The 24,384-nt window shown below is 44.4% G+C and overlaps 1 protein-coding gene across 1 annotated transcript in view; it reads right to left on the reverse strand.

Moving 5' to 3' along the window:
• The window catches only part of LOC124711216 (dual specificity protein phosphatase 14-like), a 78,557-nt gene extending 77,810 nt beyond the window's left edge, over nucleotides 1-747 (reverse strand). The window contains exon 1 of the mRNA XM_047241172.1: nucleotides 218-747. Within this exon, the coding sequence (XP_047097128.1) occupies nucleotides 218-333 (116 nt within the window). The 5' untranslated portion in view covers nucleotides 334-747. The remainder of the gene's footprint in view (nucleotides 1-217) is intronic.
• Between the last annotated feature and the right edge of the window lie 23,637 nt (nucleotides 748-24,384).

A 24,384-nucleotide genomic window follows, 5' to 3' on the forward strand; every position in this document is an offset into this window, starting at 1 on the left:
ACTTTCAGACCACTTTAATTCTACATAGAAATCAATGACAGGCACAACACGAAGATTGCTGTACCAGTAGGCCATATGTTACAACACGTGACGAAGTATTCGAATCAGAAAGACTATTCTGCGGCTAGAACCGCTTATGGGATTGAAACGAAAGGTAGAAACTCAGAGAGCTGGGTTGCCGAAGTGTCCGGCGTCTCTTAAAGCTGGCGCAACTTACTTGTCAGACTCGCCAGCTGCGGACACGCCGAGCCGCAGCAGGCCGTTCTGGTCCTTGGCGATGATGCAGGCGTCTGCATCTTCTATCTTCAGCACGTCCTCCTGTAGTACTTTCATCGTGGCGGACAACGACGCTCACTTTAGCCTGGGGAGTACACCGTTAGCCCAACTGTTCTCGAGACCCCGGCGACTGGACTGGGCTATAATCCCAGATCCAGCGATGGCGAGGGTGTAGCAACTAGTTAATTCAGTTATACCCGATGGTGAATTAAGTGTTTACGGCACTGCGGACTGATGGAAACCGTGACTTTACCGCCGTGCTCTCTAGACAGAAACCATCCGCAGCTCCTGGTGTTTCAGCTGTACGCGTTCCCGCAACGTCGAGGAACCCTGGACTGAGCAGAGCGAGTACTTGTTAGAAGCGCCAGGACCGCTGCGGGGGACTGCGGCTCCCTGAACACGTGGACGCAGCTAGCACGAGCTCTGTGGCGTCTCACGCTGGCTGCCGTTCGCTTCGCGACTGGGGGGCGTCTGACTCAGTCATTGCGGCGCTCACCTGTTTTCTCGCTGACGCGGGGATTCCTTTCCCCCTCCACCGCGGCCGCGCCGCCCAGCTAACCACAGCCGCCCCCCCCCCCCCCCACCCAAAACCCGCCCGCGATGTCACACAGCCGCGAGCAGTCAGTCGGTTTGCGGCAGCCATGGGGTCCAGGTCTTTCCGGCTGTCCCTCGTTCCGATTGCGCAGACTCTCTGCTGCGTAAACATCTCTCGACGAAGACGGCTTTCGGAAGCGTGGCTATTCTGGCACGGCGTTGTCGGCCGGCGACGAGAAACATTTGGTGCCGTGCTAGTGCTCTCCCGACTGGAATGCGCATCATCTTTTCTTGTACACGTTTGCGAAATAACACGCGTAAACAACTGTGACGTAATCACGTGGCACAGTTGGCCAGCATTCTCTTTCTGTACAGCCGGTGTACACTATTCTGTGTTTAGGATTTGTTAATATCACCAACAATTAAGGGAATCTTATGATAAAAGATCTGTTGGTAACAAAATATCGGAAGCAAAATTTTTCCATTATCTTCGATTCGGAGCAAACCATCTGCCAACAGAAATTATGTTGTCTATGGCATGATAAACTGAGCAGGAAAGGAACAACAATCTGTAAATACTGGAATTAAAAATTGGGTTGCGATTTTCTTGTATTAATTTTGAAAAATATTGCTTATATTCTGGAGGTATTCTGTTCTGCACTTTCAGGAAATACTATTACGCTTTTGTTTAAACAGCCTATTTATTGACTGTTTGTATAATATGACTGAACTTACCATGGCCGGCCGAAGTGGCCGTGCGGTTCTCGGCGCTGCAGTCTGGAACCGTGAGACCGCGACGGTCGCAGGTTCGAATCCTGCCTCGGGCATGGATGTGTGTGATGTCCTTAGGTTAGTTAGGTTTGACTAGATCTAAGTTCTAGGGGACTAATGACCTCAGAAGTTGAGTCCCATAGTGCTCAGAGCCATTTGAACCATTTTGAAACTTACCATGATTCATGGTTCATGACCAGAATCTTTAACTGAATGGTGAACCTACGTATATTAGATTATTATATTTATTAAATTTTTCATAGCTGCCGTTCTAGATTACTATAACTAACTCAGCAATGAGTTATGCTTCACTGTGTTTCTGATTTCTGCTCTTTGTCACATTCTCGTTTTCAGAATGTTAAGCTAAATACGTTGTTTAATATGAACACAACGAAACAATAAATGATTCCGTTATCTATGGCGAGAGTGTGCCGCGACAGTCAATAGGTAAATGCAACACTGAAAATCTAAAGGCTGAAGTGATTGACTCACAGTGTGGCCTGACATTATACGTGTCACGTACCGCTTCTTTCAGCGCTAGCAATGTCTGTTAACCTTGAGCTGTAGGTCCTACTGTAACTGGCTCGGCGAGTCAGTGCAAAGGTTGGCAGACAACAAGCAAGTACCCACACCCCGTAGTGGAGTCTCAGCTGGTAAAGCAGTGCCGATCAGTTGTAAACCTTATGGCAAGAGTAATAATATGATAAGTGATACAGTCCGTGGACTGTGGCGTATACAATGAGATGAACAACTGCTTTGATATGTCAAAAACGACTAAATAAAACGAATGTACAATGTGGAGCCGCATTCCATCAATAACATCGAAGTTTTTCAGGGATAGTTCAAAAAGGGCTCTGAGCACTATGGGACTTAACATCTATGGTCATCAGTCCCCTAGAACTTAGAACTACTTAAACCTAACTAGCCTAAGGACAGCACACAACACCCAGCCATCACGAGGCAGAGAAAATCCCTCACCCCGCCGGGAATCGAACCCGGGAACCCGGACGTGGGAAGCGAGAACGCTACCGCACGACCACGAGATGCGGGCATCAGGGACAGTTTTGAATAATCTTCTATTAGGGACCTGAGAGCTCTTGTGGCTCCTTGCAGGGTAATAATGTAATGATTTGTTTTGTTTGTTACCCCCACTACTTCTGTTTCTGTGAAAACAGCTTCACAACAGCCAAAAAATGCGTAATACGCAATCAGAAAAACGTACTATTCAAGACACAGACTGATGCTGTGGTGTGGTTGCCCTGCTTTCCAGGAACAGCTGGCATTTCATTTCATGAAGGCAACCAAAAGTGTACGAGGTGCGCTTCCGTCAACTGGTCAATACGAAATTAACCATGCTGGTGCGTATAAACATAAACCTAGCACCCGCATTGTCGGATAAAGAAAACCGAGACAGAACAGAGCAGTCGCTAATGTAAGCTTAAATAAGAAGAGTACAGTGGCCATTCTGTTGCCAACAGCAAGTAACCTCAGTGAATGGAACAAGTCAGTTTCCAAAAAGGACGTACTGCGCATTCCACTGACGTATACAAAAATAAATGACTCTAAGAAATCAGACGTAACGGAATTGCCCTGTAACGACCGACAGGTGACAACGTGTCTGTCACACCAAGATAATCAGAAAATGTTTATGAAAAGCCATCGAAATGTTGTCGTCAGCCTTCGGGTTCTCCCTGTGCAGCTTTACAGTGAAGTAACAGCCGTAGAGAAACTTCTCAACAGATTAAAACCCTGCGCTGTTGCGGGTCTCATGCCCAGACCCAGCCCCAGACCCTTGCCTTGCTTGAGAAGAGCCCTCACCACGTTAACTATCCAGGCAATGCTCGCCACTTGGGTGAGCCAGTGCCTGTCTGTCCTACCCCTCACTCACTATAATGTTTTTGTGCACTTTCCTAAATCACACTCCATGCCTTCCACACTCTCATCGATGGTGTTGTCACAATCTATGAAAAGTTGCTCTACCTGATGGTAGCTCAACCATGAAACATAACAAATCCAGGTGGGTTGAACGAAATTTATGACAAGATATCTGTAACCCAGTGGATCAGAAGGACATCGTTATAAAAAAAATCCACACTTTAATAATGAATAAATAATTATATTGATAAATTACTTGTTGGAGCTTAGAACGTTATTAAAGTGGATAGTCGAGATGAGGTTGGCACAGAAGGGTAATTCGTGGCAGGCAGCATCAAACCAGTCAGAAGATCGATGTTGGTCCGCAGCTGGTGGTCGTGCGGTAGCGTTCTCGCTTCCCGCGTCCGGGTTCCCGGGTTCGATTCCCGGCGGGGTCAGGGATTTTCTCTGCCGCGTGATGACTGGGTGTTGTGTGATGTCCTTAAGTTACTTAGGTTTAAGTAGTTCTAAGTTTAGGGGACTGATGACCATAGATGTTAAGTCCCATAGTGCTCAGAGCCATTTGAACCATTTTTTGATCGATGTTGAAAAAAAGGTTGAGATCGGACCCTCCTCTGTATCCTAGGTTTGTGAGCGAGATATTTTATTGTTTAAAATTAAATGTTTGCTGTCTAACACATCGAGATATATGTGTACTGCACAGCATGCTGAAGCTCAGTTCACGTCGCTATAGATGAGGCATTGCGATGTAGCTTTCCCTTCGTTAACCAAAATTATTCGTGATGAATGCAGGGACAGCCCCTTTGACCATTCGCTAATCACATGATTCTGTGAGTTGCAACGGTGAACAATGTTTTTCTTCTGCGCTAAATCATTAGGGCTGAATGCTGTGCTGGTTCCTTTGACTTGGCCACTAATGGTAATCATTCTTTATGTTATCGCAATATTTTCAAAATTTAACCTCTCTCCTTGAGGTTAACGCGTTCTAAACTACTAACTGACTCCCACCAGAGATAGCTGAGCTCGCTAACGCGAAATACGAGAAAAACGGAACAAAAAAATGCAGGACTCGGCGAGGCGTCCGTCCTACCGATTAACGAGGAAGGCTGGTGAGTCTGGTAGCCAGGGCGTGGTTTTTAGGCGTTCTTTCACATCCCACTAGGCGAATAACGCGCTGGTAGCCACGTTCTGCCTCAGTTACACGATTCCCAAACACTTAAAAAAGATAACCACGCTTGAGCTCTAACACTGGACGGAGGGGCATCCGGCTACCAAATACTACTAGCTTTGCTGTGTTAACGAAACGGCAAAAGGCAGCAGGGAAAGAAGAAGACTACCGACCAGAGATCACCATAGAACATATACGTAGAAAGATTTAGCTGAGGTCATATCAAACTAACAGTTCCACACCTCACCTGCAGATCTTCTTGAGGGAAGACTTTTTCTGAAGAGGTTGTAGAAATCGTAATAACCTTTCATTAAGGTCACCACAGATGCTTCTTTATTCACACATATGTGTAGAATGTAAGGTGTTATACGATCACAGTTTTTCTGTGCGACTCTAGCAAGAGAGGCACTTTCAAAATGCCCAAGGTGACGATATTAACAAATAGCTAAAGCATGAATTATTTCAATAAATTCAGGAAAATGAATTCCGTCAATAAATTCGCTGCGGCCGTGGACCCACGTTTGCATCAGACTATTGCCTGGAGAAGTCTGTGCCCGCCCACGGATCCAGAAGAATCGAATTTCGACGCCTGGAGTTGACAGTGAGAGAGGCGGCGGCGGCGGCGGCGGCACCTGCCTCTGGAATGTGTCGATATTGCGTAAGCCGCCACGTCGCCCCCTACTGGCTGTTGGGAAACCAACGGCGGCAAAAATACGGCGCCTCCGGAACGCGGACGACTTCCCCTCCGCGGCCGGCGTCCAAGTGCGCGAAAACACGGCCCGGCCGGCGCAGGTTGCGCGCGCCCGCCGACCTTGCCTCTGGCTGTGCGGCTGTCGCAACAGCGACGGAACGGGACCGGCAGAAAACTACAGAAAATATAAAAATAAAGGCCTTTCGCAACACTATCGCTGACTGGTGTGCCGCAAGCGTTTCGGGTAATCTAGGAGACAGCGTTGAGTCAACGCTATGTCCTAGAAGGCTAGCGCGTCTCGCAGGCCGTAAGTAAATAAATAAGGGTAATTTCCTAGACAGATTAAACTAAGGCGTTGTTGTGTCTCCCTGTAGACAGGGGGGATACCGGGCTTGCCAGGAACCAGCAACATTATAATACTAACATCACCGGTCTATAGTACTTTTCGTACAAAAAATGTGAATGGTGTTCTTTGCTACGTTGTATGTGGTGAGTTCGAAAATAAAATCGGTTTTTGGTCCTCTTTCTCAGTTTTCGTGTGACATACTACCCCGTTTATATGCTATCCATCAAAAAATGTCCCAGCTTCAACAGTACATTATAACAGTTTAATCTGGTATATGAAAATTAATGTTTGTTTATCTATTCATTCGTAGTTTATGTGCTGCCATGCGTTAATGCTATTGCGATAAAACTTTGTAAATTTATTGCTTGGACTTGTGCAAAGGTTATAGGCATAGTGCAGTTAACTTTTAGTTGGTGGCGCGTATGTGGTAGTGGCAAATGTATTTAAATGACGTTTTTGAATGTGACGAAACAAACAGATCAGCGTTTTATTGTGTCTTATTTACCCATATCAACACCAGCTGATGAGCTCCATGTTTGGCTCAAAACACAGCATCTTTGGAGACACATGCGAAATCTCACACTGAAGACCAATGCGCGAGTGCATCTGCAGCGCGATGCGTCGGTAGCCAAATTTTAAAACATCAAATGGAACATTACTGAAGGAAAAGTATTTAATTTAATTTCCATCGAACTTTTGCGTTATTGTGTCATCTATCGAAAAACTCATTCAGAAAGTTTTTCCGTGAATCGTCATCGATTTGCGAGCGTGTTATTTCGGCAGCAAAAAAGAGAGACGTCAATGCGATCGAGCACGCAATTCAAGAACAAAATGCAGGCATTTCTGTTAGCAACAAATCGATTGACAACCTAATGAATGCGGACGAATTTATTAATTATAAAATCGAGTTTCTAAATTCATTGGTTCTTCCTAGTGTTCCACCGCACAAATTGCCACTCGAAGTCGACCTGCCAATTATTCTCTTGCGGAGCATTGATTCACCCCGATTGTGTGATGAGACAAGACTCACTGTGAAGAAACTGATGCTGAGTGTCACCGAGGCAACTGTTCTGAACGGAAAGTGGAAAGGAGGAGGTGCGCTCATTCGACGCATTCCCATCATTCCAATTGACATGCCATTTGATTTCAAACGACTGTTGTTCGCCATTCGACTTCCATTCTCAATGACTATTAACATGCCACACTGTCAATCACTTCAAGTCTGCGGATTGAATTTAGGAAATCCATGTTTTGCACATGGCGAGTCGTATGTTGCATGCTCAAGAGTCGGGCAACCAAGAAATTTATTTCCTTTTGCTGAAGACAGAAAAAAAGTATTGCCCACCATAAAACACTTGAATATAAAGTCAATAAAATAAAATTAATATCATTTATACTTCTCCGTTGTACATCATTCAATTTCAGTAAATACACTCCTGGAAATGGAAAAAAGAACACATTGACACCGGTGTGTCAGACCCACCATACTTGCTCCGGACACTGCGAGAGGGCTGTACAAGCAATGATCACACCCACGGCACAGCGGACACACCAGGAACCGCGGTGTTGGCCGTCGAATGGCGCTAGCTGCGCAGCATTTGTGCACCGCCGCCGTCAGTGTCAACCAGTTTGCCGTGGCATACGGAGCTCCATCGCAGTCTTTAACACTGGTAGCATGCCGCGACAGCGTGGACGTGAACCGTATGTGCAGTTGACGGACTTTGAGCGAGGGCGTATAGTGGGCATGCGGGAGGCCGGGTGGACGTATCGCCGAATTGCTCAACACGTGGGGCGTGAGGTCTCCACAGTACATCGATGTTGTCGCCAGTGGTCGGCGGACGGTGCACGTGCATGTCGACCTGGGACCGGACCGCAGCGACGCACGGATGCACGCCAAGACCGTAGGATCCTACGCAGTGCCGTAGGGGACCGCACCGCCACTTCCCAGCAAATTAGGGACACTGTTGCTCCTGGGGTATCGGCGAGGACCATTCGCAACCGTCTCCATGAAGCTGGGCTACGGTCCCGCACACCGTTAGGCCGTCTTCCGCTCACGCAACATCGTGCAGCCCGCCTCCAGTGGTGTCGCGACAGGCGTGAATGGAGGGACGAATGGAGACGTGTTGTCTTCAGTGATGAGAGTCGCTTCTGCCTTGGTGCCAATGATGGTCGTATGCGTGTTTGGCGCCGTGCAGGTGAGCGCCACAATCAGGACTGCATACGACCGAGGCACACAGGGCCAACACCCGGCATCATGGTGTGGGGAGCGATCTCCTACACTGGCCGTACACCACTGGTGATCGTCGAGGGGACACTGAATAGTGCACGGTACATCCAAACCGTCATCGAACCCATCGTTCTACCATTCCTAGACCGGCAAGGGAACTTGCTGTTCCAACAGGACAATGCACGTCCGCATGTATCCCGTGCCAACCAACGTGCTCTAGAAGGTGTAAGTCAAGTACCCTGGCCAGCAAGTTCTCCGGATCTGTCCCCCATTGAACATGTTTGGGACTGGATGAAGCGTCGTCTCACGCGGTCTGTACGTCCAGCACGAACGCTGGTCCAACTGAGGCGCCAGGTGGAAATGGCATGGCAAGCCGTTCCACAGGACTACATGCAGCATCTCTACGATCGTCTCCATGGGAGAATAGCAGCCTGCATTGCTGCGAAAGGTGGATATACACTGTACCAGTGCCGACATTGTGCATGCTCTGTTGCCTGTGTCTATGTGCCTGTGGTTCTGTCAGTGTGATCATGGGAATGATTCACGTTTCCCGCTAACGGCAGGGAGCGTCCGAATCGAGAGGGCTGTTGATGTGCAGGGATGTAGTTGAATTAACCATGTAGTCCTCTAGACGACCGAACAGTCTGTGTGTTGGACAGCTTTCATGATCGTGTGGAAATTTGAGAAGATTCAATATGGATGTAAATTAATTGGTTGACTGCTTCTTCACATTTCGCATCTTTATTTAGAAGCGTTCTACGGATCGGAGCGTGGAATGTCAGATCCCTTAATCGGGCAGGTAGGTTATAAAATTTAAAAAGGAAAATGGATAGGTTAAAGTTAGATATAGTGGGAATTAGTGAAGTTCGATGGCAGGAGGGACAAGACTTTTGATCAGGTGATTACAGGGTTATAAATACAAAATCAAATAAGGGTAATGCAGGAGTAGGTTTAATAATGAATAAAAAAATAGGAGTGCTGGTTAGCTACTACAAACAGCATAGTGAATGCATTATTGTGGCCAAGATAGACACAAAGCCCATGCCTACTACAGTAGTACAAGTTTATATGCCAACTAACTCTGCAGATGATGAAGAAATAGATGAAATGTATGATGAGATAAAAGAAATTATTCAGGTAGTGAAGGGAGACGAAAATTTAATAGTCATGGGTGACTGCAATTCGTCAGTAGGAAAAGGGAGAGAAGGAAACATAGTAGGTGAATATGGATTGGGGGGGGGGGGGGGGGAAGAAATGAAAGAGGAAGCCGCCTTGTAGAATTTTTCACAGAGCATAACTTAATCATAACTAACACTTGGTTCAAGAATCATAAAAGAAGGTTGTATACCTGGAAGAATCCTGGAGATACCAAAAGGTATCACATAGATTATACAATGGTAAGACAGAGATTTAGGAACCAGGTTTTAAACTGTAAGACATTTCCAGGGGCAGATGTGGATTCTGACCACAATCTATTGGTTATGAACTGCAGATTGAAACTGAAGAAACTGCAAAAAGGTGGGAATTTAAGGAGATGGGACCTGGATAAACTGAAAGAACCAGAGGTTGTAGAGAGTTTCAGGGAGAAAATAAGGGAACAATTGACAGGAAGGGGGGAAAGAAATACAGTAGAAGAAGAATGGGCAGCTCTGAGGGATGAAATAGTGAAGGCAGCAGACGATCAAGTAGGTAAAAAGATGAGGGCTGATAGAAATCCTTGGGTAACAGAAGAAATATTGAATTTAATTGATGAAAGAAGAAAATATAAAAATGCAGTAAATGAGGCAGGAAAAAAGGAATACAAACGTCTGAAAAATGATATCGACAGGAAGTGCAAAATGGCTAAGCAGGGATGGCTAGAGGACAAATGTAAGGATGTAGAGGCTTGTCTCACTAGGGGTAAGATAGATACTGCTTACAGGAAAATTAAAGAGACCTTTGGAGAGAAGAGAACCACTTGTATGAATATCAAGAGCTCAGATGGAAACCCAGTTCTAAGCAAAGAAGGGAAGGCAGAAAGGTGGAAGGAGTATATAGAGGGTTTATACAAGGGCGATGTACTTGAGGACAATATTATGGAAATGGAAGAGGATGTAGATGAAGACGAAATGGGAGATAAGATACTGCATGAAGAGTTTGACAGAGCACTGAAAGACCTGAGTCGAATCAAGGCCCCGGGAGTAGATAACATTCCATTAGAACTACTGATGGCCTTGGGAGAGCCATTCATGACAAAACTCTACCATCTGGTGAGGAAGATGTATGAGACAGGCGAAATACCCTCAGACTTCAAGAAGAATATAATAATTCCAATCCCAAAGAAAGCAGGCGTTGACAGATGTGAAAATTACCGAACTATCAGTTTAATAAGTCACAGCTGCAAAATACTAACGCGAATTCTTTACAGACGAATGGAAAAACTGGTAGAAGCGGACCTCGGGGAAGATCAGTTTGGATTCCGTAGAAATGTTGGAACACGTGAGGCAATACTAACCTTAAGACTTATCTTAGAAGAAAGATTAAGAAAAGGCAAACCTACGTTTCTAGCATTTGTAGACTTAGAGAAAGCTTTTGACAATGTCAACTGGAATACTCTCTTTCAAATTCTGAAGGTGGCAGGGGTAAAATACAGGGAGCGAAAGGCTATTTACAATTTGTACAGAAATCAGATGGCAGTTATAAGAGTCGAGGGGCATGAAAGGGAAGCAGTGGTTGGGAAAGGAGTGAGACAGGGTTGTAGCCTCTCCCCGATGTTATTCAATCTGTATATTGAGCAAGCAGTAAAGGAAACAAAAGAAAAATTCGGAGTAGGTATTAAAATTCATGGAGAAGAAGTAAAAACTTTGAGGTTCGCCGATGACATTGTAATTCTGTCAGAGACAGCAAAGGACTTGGAAGAGCAGTTGAACGGAATGGACAGCGTCTTGAAAGGAGGATATAAGATGAACATCAACAAAAACAAAACGAGGATAATGGAATGTATTCAAATTAAATCAGGTGATGCTGAGGGAATTAGATTAGGAAATGAGACACTTAAAGTAGTAGAGGAGTTTTGCAATTTAGGGAGCAAAATAACTGATGATGGTCGAAGTACAGAGGATATAAAATGTAGACTGGCAATGGCATGGAAAGCGTTTCTGAAGAAGAGAAATTTGTTAACATCGAGTATAGATTTAAGCGTTAGGAAGTCGTTTCTGAAAGTATTTGTATGGAGTGTAGCCATGTATGGAAGTGAAACATGCACAATAACTAGTTTAGACAAGAAGAGAATAGAAGCTTTCGAAATGTAGTGCTACAGAAGAATGCTGAAGAAGAGAAATTTGTTAACATCGAGTATAGATTTAAGCGTCAGGAAGTCGTTTCTGAAAGTATTTGTATGGAGTGTAGCCATGTATGGAAGTGAAACATGGACAATAACTAGTTTAGACAAGAAGAGAATAGAAGCTTTCGAAATGTAGTGCTACAGAAGAATGCTGAAGATAAGGTGGGTAGATCACGTAACTAATGAGGAGGCATTGAATAGAATTGGGGAGAAGAGAAGTTTGTGGCACAACTTGACTAGAAGAAGGGATCGGTTGGTAGGACATGTTTTGAGGCATCAAGGGATCACAAATTTACCATTGGAGGTCACCGTGGAGGGTAAAAATCGTAGAGGGAGACCAAGAGATGAATACACTAAGCAGATTCAGAAGGGTGTAGGTTGCAGTAGGTACTGGGATATGAAGGAGCTTGCACAGGAAAAAGTAGCATGGAGAGCTGCATCAAACCAGTCTCAGGACTGAAGACCACAACATCAACATTTAGAAGCGAGTACATCGATTGTGGTGTGTGCATCTAGCAGGTGGAAGACATGTTTGCTGGTTCTCTAGACATGAGAAACACGTTCTTTGTAAATTATAGGGATGATTTGGAATCTGTTACATCACCGACATCGTTATTAGCGAGTGGAAATATCAGTTTAATCTATTATTCTTTTGTCGGGCTTCTTCGCATAAAGGTCTTACGGATGGGATACGTTTCTAATTACTCTGTGGCTTACAGCACGCTCCACATAGCTAAAGTTCCAGTTTTCTTGAGAAATAATTTCCAGCCAATATCTTCGGAATTATATTTTGCGAATGATACTGCTATGCCAGTGATATAGATACGTGTTTGATATCAAGAAGTACCGCGAAAATGATATGATATAATGACAAAGCATGCGAAAATACATGTGTTCTTGCAATCAACGAGTCTGTAAATGTGCATAGAAAAGCGAGCAAGCAAGCAGGTCCAGACCAGAAACAGTAACGCGTTTGTGCCATTGGGGAAGCGAGTCAGTCTTTGGGCAACAGTTCTGAGAGTGACCTAGATCCACTGAGTGTGCTCTGGTCTCACTTTGGGATTGAATGACTGCCCGACCTCACAGGAAATATCTATTGCTATGAGTATACCTATGGTCCCTGTGCTTGTGCTGTCTGTCTTCACTGTATATGTAAGAATGATGTAAAAGGGGTGATTTTGTATGACTCAAAGTACGATCTGTATGTTTATTACATCGATACGGTATGTGGTGATACATTGCTGGGTTGGAGATCGGTTTTGCACTCTAATAATCAAGCTCCTGTCCTCAGCCGGATAGCAGTGTAATTGAGCGAGAGTTCTTCTGTATTTGACAATATGTAGGGCACTTTGCAAGGTATTACTGTTGGTGCAATATGGTTGTCTGTATAAGATAGCTTTTTGCAGTTGAAAGTCTCATCTGCAGAAAGGAAAAAATAGGCGGATGGTGCTGCCACACCTGTGGCATCAGTAATTCTGCGGGTAAATTCGATAGGAGCCAATCATAATCCCACATTCATTCACAAGACAACCTTTGTGCTGGGATGTAGAAGTCTCTACATAGTGGTGAAATCCGTATGTGTATGTTGAAAGCAGGAAGGGTAAGAAGTGATGGACGTGGTGCCACGTAAGGACCATCAGGGGGAATGCATCGGCGTTATTCCGCGCTATTTTCGTAAAAAGGTTCTGTTAGGCCAAGAATTTCCATGTGGACAACATTAGACGTCATAAAAGCAAGCGTTAACTATTTCTGGGACACTATACAATTTCCGAGAGGTCGACTTGGCTCTCATTTTACGTAGCCATATGATGTTAGTATAACACTGAGAACCTTTTACATGGAAAGTCGCCACACGGCCGTTCCGCATCGAGGCGTCACTCGCGCTGGGGCAAGTAAGCATGGCTGGACGCAGCTCATATGTCCCGTTAGGATCGCTAGGGAGAAAGCAGCCTGTGCTATTCTGGAACAGATTTCTATAGCGCGATCTGTGACGTCAGTATCCACAGGTAGAGCGTCAGCAATGGTTAACACATGTGCTGCCTGGAGGTGTTTCACGTCTGGCATTGGCGTATGAGTGCACCTTGGAGTTCTCTGGCGAGATTGACAGGGGTGTGTGCTGTACCTCACGTGATCGGCGAGGACGTGACGGCGGAGAAGGAGACACTTCGGAATCGGGCTGCTGCGAGTAGCCTGGTTGCTGCAGCTCTAACCTGCTAGCCTGAGGAAGGGCGGCCCATGGGCGCCAGAGCAATGCTGTGGCAGCCATGGCCAGGGCAGGGTCGAGGCCAGGGGCAGCGGCAGCTGCAGCGGAGGCGGCGGGGGCAGCGTCGGGCATCGAGTGGCAGGATATGTTTTTTATCAGCGATCTTTTGTTTAAACTGTATTCCATCGATCTCACCGAGCAATAGGACGCTGCAAATTAAAGAAAATATCCCATACATGTGAAAAATATCGATATAATTAATTTGCATAATTTTTTTATATCAACATGGTGTTAGTGGTACAACAGTTAAGGGGAGGTTGTGTGTGAGCGGATGACATAGAGCAGAACAGCAGGTTATGTGCAGAGCTCTACGTTAATTTGCATAACTTTTATTTAAAATGCAGTACAGTAGTTTAAGGGGATGCGTGATAAAGAAGAATGTGCCAGAAATGGCGTTCAAAAGTATGTGAAATTTGAAAAGTGTACCAGAAAATGGTGGGAGGACATAACTAATTACTTAATTTGGTATGAACGGCTGTACAATATTTTAAGAAAATGGGGATGACATGGAAAACCACTTAACAGAACGATAGGTTAAGTGTTGGCAAAGGGGAAAATATCAGGTTAAGACACACAAAATACAGTGCCAAACATTCGGTTATGCAACATGTTTGCTCCATGTAATTACTTCTTACAAGACCTACATGTTTCCAAACAGCGGAGAATGATGAGCAAGAGAAATCCAACCCCCACAAACTGATTTTTTTATAAATAAACAATATACCCTTGAATTACCTGTTATGAGACCCTTCCTCTGCACCACCAGCCCACCATCTAGGATTACATCACAGAATGGATGACAGACCCCTCTGGTGTCAGTACTGTGTACTATGTCAGTTGGACTCCAGATCTTGTGGTTAACACATGGGATGGAGGTGCTGCTTCTAATTGTTTAAATGAAGACTGAAAATAAAGACTTATGTCCAGCACAGGTCGAGTCCTCTTCCCACCATTTCCTAGGTAGAGGTGGTGGTTGGATGACTTAGGTTAATGGAGGTAGCCCAAGTGCTCTTTCTTTCCTGCCATTTTCTTAGGTTAGTAGAGATACCCCAAGTGGCCTTTCTTTACCACCAAAATTCAAATTTCCCTCCAATCCCTAGGAAGATATGGAAGTCAGATGACTTAGGTCAGTGGAGGTAGCCAAAGTAACCTATTTTCCCGCTATTTTCTTAGGTTACTAGTGGTTGCATTGTCCTGATGGAATTTGAACTTCCCGTCAGTGGGAAGTGGCAGGGGGGCTTGGCACTTTCCCACCAGAGAGAATTGATCAATTTAATTAAGTAGTCAATCAAATTGATAATAGTGAGAGGGGGTCTATTCCAATAACTCAGACCTGAAAGTGTACTTGTAGCAGTGAGGGGGGTTGCAGTGGGACAGGGGGACAATAGGATAAGTGCCTGTCAGTGAAAAGGAAATGGTGGTGACATGGAAAAGCACTTAACAGAACAATAGGTTAAGTACCTGTCAATCTAAGGAGAACAATAGGTTAAGTACCTGTCAATCAAACGAAGACAATTGGTTTGCTCCTGACTGCATACCTGCCCCTGACTAACAAAATGCGCCACAAACTGCCTTGCCCACTTACTAGCTCCCCCATTCACAACTGTCATGTCGTTGTATTCTGCAAACACGTACTTAACCGTTTGCTCTGACACTCACACGTACATCAATGAGGCTCAAACCAGGTAAGAGGGGTAGTATACATACTGTAGATGACATCAGCCGATCCTACGAAATGACCACTCACCACAACTACCTTGTTGCGTGCCTACTTAGCGAACATCGGCTGTAGCACGGAAGCTGTACGTTTCCTGACGTAGGTTCTCATTCAGAATATTACGTACTTACTCCCCTCTACAAGTCCTAGAAGTTTGTAATGGGAATTTCCGAAGACCTTGTACTGCTGGTTAGCTGCTGGCGGTTTCTCAGTAGGAGTCGAATATGTACTCTATTAAATCATATGTATTTATCTTGCGAAAAACATCCTTTTTTAAAAATATAGCAACTAGATAAAGTTTAAAAGACATTTCATCGGTAGCCACAAGATGCATTTTCCATTTATCATATTCACTATACACAGACGTTCAAGGATTCATGTTTGGTACAGTTCATGAGGCGAAAATTCGCCACAGGCAAATTATTGAAGCTCGTGGCAACCCTCTTTCTCTCTCCGTCCGGATAATGTAACGCTTGGGCGTATATTATGTCGCGTACTTGTTCTAGCTCCCTGCACAGTTTTCTCTAGTAACAACCAGATCAGGCATGTGCTAAACTTCGTATTCAATCACAAGGTAGCTCCTCCAGCTGTATAACTGATTGACAGTCTGAAATTCAGTGTACACGTTGCCGAACACTACAAAATTAAATCTCGTTCCCTTTGTCACACCCATTACATTCTGGGTTAAAAAAGAAAGACCAGTCTGAGTAGCAGGTCAACTGTCGCCAGCACTGCTTCCACGGCCATCGCTATCCGTTAAATTGTGTCACTTCCGCTCGGTGGTTACACAGAGTTTTCTATCCATCCGCGTTTCGGTCTTCTTAAATCTCTGATTCTGCTTTTCTCAACTGAATGTCGTATGTTGTAAGTCGTTGCAAATATTTCGATTATTTTTCAACACCTAAATCTGCACAATGTTTGAGCCACGGAAGAATAACCGAATTGCATTGCTTTCAAGGTTTTCAATACACAGGGTGTCCATAAAAGGAAGGTCCCAGCTATAAATTTCAGATCAACTGCAAGCGTTGTAGAGTGTTGCTTCGATGTTACAACTGAAGAGTCACTCGAGCACTTTTAGATAACAGCATGCGCGAGTACTGCTTTCTGTATTGTTGTTTTCGCGCTTGCATACCCAAAAACGGTGATTCCTGGGTGTAAAGCGTGAAGTGTTCAGCAGTGAATCTGTAATTTCATTTTATTGTGCGTTTTGTTTAAAGTTTAATTGAAATCTACCATGTGGCAAAAACATCCGCTAATGATACAGTCAGTTCACAACTACTGGATGTGTGTGTAAAATCACGGAACGCCCAAAGCGCGTGAAGAGGATGTTGACTGTGTGAGAGCATCCTACCTCCGTGGCCCTAAGAAGTCCGTTCGGAAAGCAGGTCTTCAACTTCAGCTGCGAGTGTGGAGGGTTTCACGAAAACGTTTAACCATGTGTCCGTACCGGTTACAGTCGGTACATGACATAAAGGTAGATGAGCGTAGTGTACGTTGCAACTCTGCAATTGAAATGTTGCAGCGCGAAGATGAGTTACTTGATTGTGTGGCATTCGGTCACGAGGGAAATCTTCGTTTAAGTGGGATGTAACACAACGTTCGTATCCCGGGGTCAGGACTTTCTCATGAACTTTAATTAAACGTTTTCTGCGCTGAGTACAGACGTCAAGCGTACGGAATAATTTTTTCGCCAAAGTTACTGTAACAGAGGTGACTTATCGGGATATGTTGCAAGAAGGCTCTTTCCCCATTCAAAAGTGCCACCTGAAACTCTATTTTGACCCAAGATGGAGCCCTTACTCATAACCGTCTTTCTGTAGAAGAGTTGTCGAGCGGTCAAGTCCCAGACACCAGTTTGGCCGTGGTGGTCAATACGACAGAGCTGTTTTCCGTTGGTCTCCACGTTCACATGGCGTCACGACATCTGATTTTTTCCTTTGTAGCTTTGTAAAAGGTTGTTAGAAGAAATAAGTCAATTTACCTTCTATTTGAAGTGTGATTTGTTGTACACATTCTAAAGTAGCTGGTACCCAGCACTTTGTTGCCGCACCAGAAATAATTGTAGAAATATCGTTTGAAATTTGGAAGAGTTATCTTGTTTAACTAGGATTGATGAAATGATATTTATGGTATTAAATTTTCGTCTCCCTTCACTACCTGAATAATTTCTTTTATCTCATCATACATTTCATCTATTTCTTCATCATCTGCAGAGTTAGTTGGCATATAAACTTGTACTACTGTAGTAGGCATGGGCTTTGTGTCTATCTTGGCCACAATAATGCGTTCACTATGCTGTTTGTAGTAGCTAACCAGCACTCCTATTTTTTTATTCATTATTAAACCTACTCCTGCATTACCCTTATTTGATTTTGTATTTATAACCCTGTAATCACCTGATCAAAAGTCTTGTTCCTCCTGCCATCGAACTTCACTAATTCCCACTATATCTAACTTTAACCTATCCATTTTCCTTTTTAAATTTTATAACCTACCTGCCCGATTAAGGGATCTGACATTCCACGCTCCGATCCGTAGAACGCTTCTAAATAAAGATGCGAAATGTGAAGAAGCAGTCAACCAATTAATTTACATCCATATTGAATCTTCTCAAATTTCCACACGATCATGAAAGCTGTCCAACACACAGACTGTTCGGTCGTCTAGAGGACTACATGGTTAATTCAACTACATTCCTGCACATCAACAGCCCTCTCGATTCGGACGCTCCCTGCCGTTAGCGGGAAACGTGAATCATTCCCACCACAGGCCATGCATAGACAGAATCATCCTAGGAAAGAAACCGGCCTCATATATATTTGATCGCTATACTTACAGTTAAAAGTTACATTCGCGGTCTCAATTGAACGACATTCGACTACGAGTGAAGTATCGGAAATACATCCTGTTTACAGCTGTACCTCTGAAAATAGCTGTGGATTTACCATTCTTATGACTTGACATACTCTCCCCTTTGCTATCACAATATTCCACAATCATTTCCTTTGCACATGTCGGAACACATACACATACTTATTAAGCATCATTCTCAAGGTAAACCTACCACGCATTGCCTACTACTAAGTATAACATTTCACTGATTGCAGACGACACAAAATAATACTGACCGAAAATGAGTGATTGGGGAGGGGGGACAGGTCTCATAAGTTTTCTTGCGAGTGGTACCACTGTGTCTTAGAAAGAGAGGCCAGATGCTGAGAAACGCGATAGCAACATCTACCCCATGTTACTGTCACAAGAGCTCTTGGTTCTACAGGTGCTCACAAGTATCCATGTTGAAAGCTATACTGGCTTTATAAATGGATGTACGACACTAGCTCTGAATGAGGTAGTTTTTGTCCAGACAAATACCGTGATACTGAATATAGACGGTGATCGCTGGAGTATTAGTATCAGACCAGCAGTGCGGTTACACGTCGCCGACGGTACAACCTTGCATAAAATTACCCAATTTAGAAAGTGATTCAGTTGAGGAACGTAGTATGAAACCGGTATTTCCTACTCCGTCACGCCACAACAGATAGATATTTCAAAAGTACTTGTAACGCATTCTGTCTCGATGCGGGGTCAGAGGAAACTCTATCTACCACCTCCTGCAACCCGCGTAGATACAGGCGAAGCTGACTTACTGCGACAGAAGTGTGTTTTGACCATTCGACGGAAACGAAGCCTGCTCCTGCAACACGAGGACAGTACGGGAACTGGGGGAAGGACTTGGAGTTTGCTACTGCATTGTGGTGCTTCTCCAAACTACAAGCAGGTACCATAGATCCAAATCCCTCAGGGCCCATTCACGTCTATCACTCCAACATTCTATCATAGTTATTCTATTCCATCTACCAGAGAAAAATTACGAACTATGAAAGATTCACTAACATCATTCGATAGGGAACTCGACAAGATTTTTACCACATCTCTCTCTCCTCCCATATATAGAAAACAAATACCGCAAGTGTGCTGGCATCGAACACATGTGACGATCCTATTAAATGTACATGTGTTGATCCACTGCACAGACCAGTTTAAACTTTCATCACCTGTACTGTAGGAGGATGACCGTATCCCACAGACCACACTGTAAGTCGCAAGAGACGCTCACTGTGAGCCTGTGTCGTTGTCTGAAACATTGTTTTTTTTCTGCTGTATCACGCTTTTTACACTGCCATATATTTTGTTTTTCCATCATGACTTCGAGGTCTGTATCAGGTTCTAAACTGACATTAACACGTTATGATATATTGCTCCTCAGAGAAAACTAGACGTCGGACGGTGTAAATCATCTTGTTACTCCAGTTACCAAAACACTCCAAACACACTGGATGATTTTAAGTAAAAGACAATTAAGGAAACTGGAAGAGTTTGGCGGCTTTGTGGAGAGTTTCCAAACTGCTTTCCGAAAATAATTGACGACCTCTACATTTAAACTCATCTGTCACACTGACGGAATAGCTGATGGCTGTGTGTTCCGTTTCGACTGATTCCTCACATTGCAGACATGTACGCGACCGCTGTTTCGGTGCTATCCATCCCCAGAAAGTGTTGTCCCTCCACCAAATCTCTTTCTTCAACTCAAACAAGCGATGCCAGTCAATCATTATGTGGTAACCTACAGCGTACCAGTGGACGGATGCCATGCCCACATCAGTTCTATATGAATAGATCATCAGTAACGGAGAATACCTCTTTTATGGAAACAAATAAACGCATAGCACCGGCTTCCGACATGTGAAATTACATGTCATGTCGCCACTAACTTAGTAAACAGCATATCTGTCAAGCAGATGTATAAACAGGGGATTTCAGTGTCTCACAAACACCTAGCCGCGCGGTATTAGCCGAGCGGTCTGAGGCGCTGCAGTCATAGACTGTGCAGCTGGTCCCGCCAGAGGTTCGAGTCCTCCCTCGGGCATGGGTGTGTGTGTTTGTCCTTAGGATAATTTAGGTTAAGTAGTATGTAAGTTTAGAGACTGATGACCTTATCAGTTAAGTCCCATAATGTTTCACACACATTTGAACATTTTTTGAACAAACACCTATCGCTAACTTAGTTATAAAAGTGAAGTATCGATTTTACACCTGCGACAGTTGAATGGAGTACATCGTATAAATCTTCGTTCGTTTAGAGGAATGTGTCACGTTTTATCACACGTGAGATAGAAGTCCTCTGATTACCGAGAGGTTTAATGTTAACGATAGCAAGTAGACACTGCTCTAAGACCCACACAGAACAAGCGGTTGTATACGAGTCGAACGCAGGCTATGTTACACATCTAATGCATCCTGACGGAACATCAGGGAAGAAATGGTCAAATGACCTGCAGCAACTTCCCCTCCCCCTCCCTTCTCTCTCTCTAGAATGCATCATCAGTCTACCATTAAATCGCACCTTGTTACAACTCCATATCAACCGACCAATCCATCCTCTCTATGTCGTTCTTTAACGCAGATGCAAGTTAGTTTAGAGGCAGGTGGTTCTCTGTCTTCCTGAAAAGCGTCAAATACAGTAGTCAACTCGCGTGTATTACTGTTACCTCAATAGACATGCAGTAGAATGCTGCCTCGACGGGAAAAAAAAGTGACTGTTTACCTGGTTCCCTTCGGTTCCATGTCGATGTTTTCTCGGATTCCTCTTGCTGTCGGATGCTTGTTCCCATGTACAAATTGTTGTGCGTCAAGCAAAAGATTCGTAAGCACTTCCTCAATTTCCCCGCATTTCGGTGTATATTCGGTCTATTGATACCTATCCCCCCGTAATTTTTCGCAATTCTATCGATTTTTTTGTGTGAGTTCCATCCATGCGATCATGACATAACCTCTCTTTCTGCGTTCTATATTTGCTTGTAAATGTAGAACATCTGCCAACACCTAGCCGAAATGCACTTATCGGGAGGCGTAGTACTGCACTGTACTCGACTGTATCCAATCTCCTCCTCATTCGGAGAGCGTTTGCTCTGTTTTCTGTATGTCTGTTCGTGGGCGGCTATATATTGCTGTTTGCAGTCCTGAACATTCACAGGCTCAACGTGTTACACTTTTTTCTTCTGTTTTTCTTCTACCATCCTTCCACGCACAGCAGCGTGGTTGTGTCTTCAGTCTTGAGAGCTGTTCCCCAGTGAAGACGGTATCGAACTTTTGCAGCCTTACCAATGAGCCGCAAGAGTCAGTGGAAGTGTTGCCATTGTAGAAACGGCATACATTTTATTTTAAACGGATGTACACTCTTGCGAGCAGATATTCTCACAACCAGTGTAACTTGGTGACAAGGCTGACTGGCGTAACAAACCGAACTTTTTTTTTAAGGAGTTACTGAATGACAAGGGTTCCTTTGTTTTAAAGGAGTCTACAAACAACCCAGAACCACCGTTCAAATCTCGTCTATGGAGAAGTGGCCCAGTATGACAGCTCATATTTGCAGATTGTAAACGGGCGGTTACCACCTCGCCGCCGGCAGATGTGACCGAGCGGTTCTAGGGGCTTCAGTCTGGTACCGTGCGGCCGCTACGGTCGCAGTTTCGAATCCTGCCTCGGGCATGGATGTGTGTGATGTCCTTAGTTTAGTTAGGTTTAAGTGGTTCTAAGTTATAGGGGACTGATGACCTCAGATGTTAAGTCCCATAGTGCTCAGAGCCATTCGAACTACCTCGCCCGTTCTGATTTTAGAGAGAGTTTCAGGTCTCGGTCCTTTTGAAGAGTCAGTATAGATAAAAGTACTATCGAAAACATTGATATCATTATCAGTACTATCCTTCCGATGGTAATGCTAATGTATTTGGCAATATGGCTCTCGCCCAGAGTTGCACGATTTCTGATTCTTAGGGTCGATGTATCATCGTTTTCTTTTGTCTGTTCATTGTGTGTGTGTGTGTGTGTGTGTGTGTGTGTGTGTCTGAGCTTATGTGCGCGTACGTGCTGCAACTGGAGGTTGACAGCATATGATTTAAAAGAAACTGTTTCGTTTCAGCAGGTGATATTGTACAGCTGTTTTGGTGTGAAGAATATTGTTTTCCTTGTTCAGTCACTAAACGGAGAAGTCTGCGAACCTGAATAACTCCATTTTCGGCCATGCACTTTCGCGCTGATCTCGTTTCGACAGTCTTGCGTACTTAGTATAATTTACCTTCTGTGAGAAAACTACCGAATTTATAATATAAGGGCTTTACAAAACACTCTTATGTTTGTGTAATCACTCTTATGTTGCATGCAAATACAAAAATTGTAGAGCAACAGTGCTGTTAAACTTGTAGCAACTGCAAGAGGTTGGGGAGGAGAGCGACGGCCTGTGATTGAGGTCCCTTTCATTTAATATGTCGCTGCGCAACAAACACTTGGCCCGCGTTCAGTGGGGCAGAATTTATCTTCATTTTCACGCGCTCTGGTCCTACGCATTTCGTGTGCGGGGCTGCACAAACACGACTTAAAAATGGACCACCAACGAAAAATGAGACAAGCGTACTTGCGTCCCGCCGTGTAAGTGCTGGCTTCCAAATGCGATGACTCATACACGACGACTTTTAAAACATACAGCAAATTAAACTCGGCTGTTGACACATGTGCTACTCGTGTTAATAAACTTCCTTGATTTATTTTAGACATCCACAGACATGTTTTCATACACGTGCGTCACTATCTTGCTCATTACTTTTATAGATGCAAGATATCTGATTATAGAGTTCCCCTTGTATTTTCTGCCTTTTAAAAACAGTTATGCGGGCTTAAACCATCCTCATCTAAAATCTTGCTAATGGAGCAATTTAGAGAAATTACAGAAAACGTAAGTCTGGATGATCAGACGGGTATTTGAACTGTCATCCTCCCGAATGAGCGTCAACTGCTGTAGCTCGGTCGTTTCTTTCAGTTGCTGGTTGTGGATATTTAGATGCAGGCTCAGATTAGAACGATGGCACTGGTCGTACAAAGGGTTGGAAGCTTGTACCATTGTGAAAATTCAAGAAATTTCCAGGGACCTGTCATTCTGACTGGGGCACGGTTCGGCAGATCGGATAATGAAGACGTGTTGACAACTGCAACCAAGCCGTACAGTCCGAATACGGTGGTGTCAGAATGGATAGTGTGAGCGAGAGAGTAACCCAATGTTATGGATTCCTTACCGTGTTTAGAAAAAGCCTTCTTTAACGCTGATGTGCTCGTCAGTCAGCACGACTGTCTTTACCTCGCAGGGCCTCATCGAGATCAGCTTCAGCTCACCAGCAGAATTTATAACGACTGACATGCAAGGCATGCCAACAAATCAATTAATATATCAGAGGTGCCGAATACGTTTCGAAAATCTCAGAAGTTCGGGCCATTTTATTCTAATTTTATACAATTATTTCAAACTATTTTAACCAAGTGGACAGAATGTTAGTAACCCTTCAAAGGAGGAGACAATACCAAGCGGTCAGCTGCTCTAAGTGATGACGGTGTGGTGGTGGTAGTGTGTGTGTGTGTGTGTGTGTGTGTGTGTGTGTGTGTGTGTGTGTGTGCGTGTGCGCGTGTGTGTGTGTACCAATCGGTGGTAGGGAAGCATCAAAGTAAGATGGTTCGACGTGGAGACCCGACAGAATAGTGAAAAGCAGCTACCGTGTTTAAAGAAGCCCACGACTCCACCGTGAATGAGGTTGGCCAATTTGATGATGTGTCAGCGGGGACTGTCCATCGTGTCTACAACGAATGGTGCACCACTCACGGTCGTGCAGTAGGCTGTAAGAATGAAAAAGCTCTCAACCGAGAAGGTCATAGAGGGATATAGAGGTTTGTTAGCGACAATTGGTTTCCAACCCAACAAAAATTGCTGCTATGAGTGAATGTAGATCCATCTCAACCAGTTTCCTGTCAAACAAAGTACAGGAAATTGCGTACAATGGACATTTGAATTATGTGCTTCGTAGTTCGCTATTTCTCACAGTGACACACAAACTGCGCGTCCTCCAGGGGAAAAACAGCGCCGAGACTGGACAGCATCTGAATGAAATTGCGCACTGCGACGAATTGTTTTTTTTCCCCTCTTTTCAAATGATTCAAGTTGTAGAGCGCAGCTAAAAGCCAATACGACATTCAGTCCGTAGAGAAAGGAAAGTGCGCTCCAGACCACAAGTGGTGATTCGTTGTTCTTCATACTATGACTTGGGTCCACACGTTCAGATTGCGGTGACCGTTAGCCAGGATCGTAATCT

The sequence above is a fragment of the Schistocerca piceifrons genome, chromosome 8 (assembly GCF_021461385.2).
Source record: "Schistocerca piceifrons isolate TAMUIC-IGC-003096 chromosome 8, iqSchPice1.1, whole genome shotgun sequence".
Lineage (NCBI taxonomy): Eukaryota > Metazoa > Arthropoda > Insecta > Orthoptera > Acrididae > Schistocerca > Schistocerca piceifrons.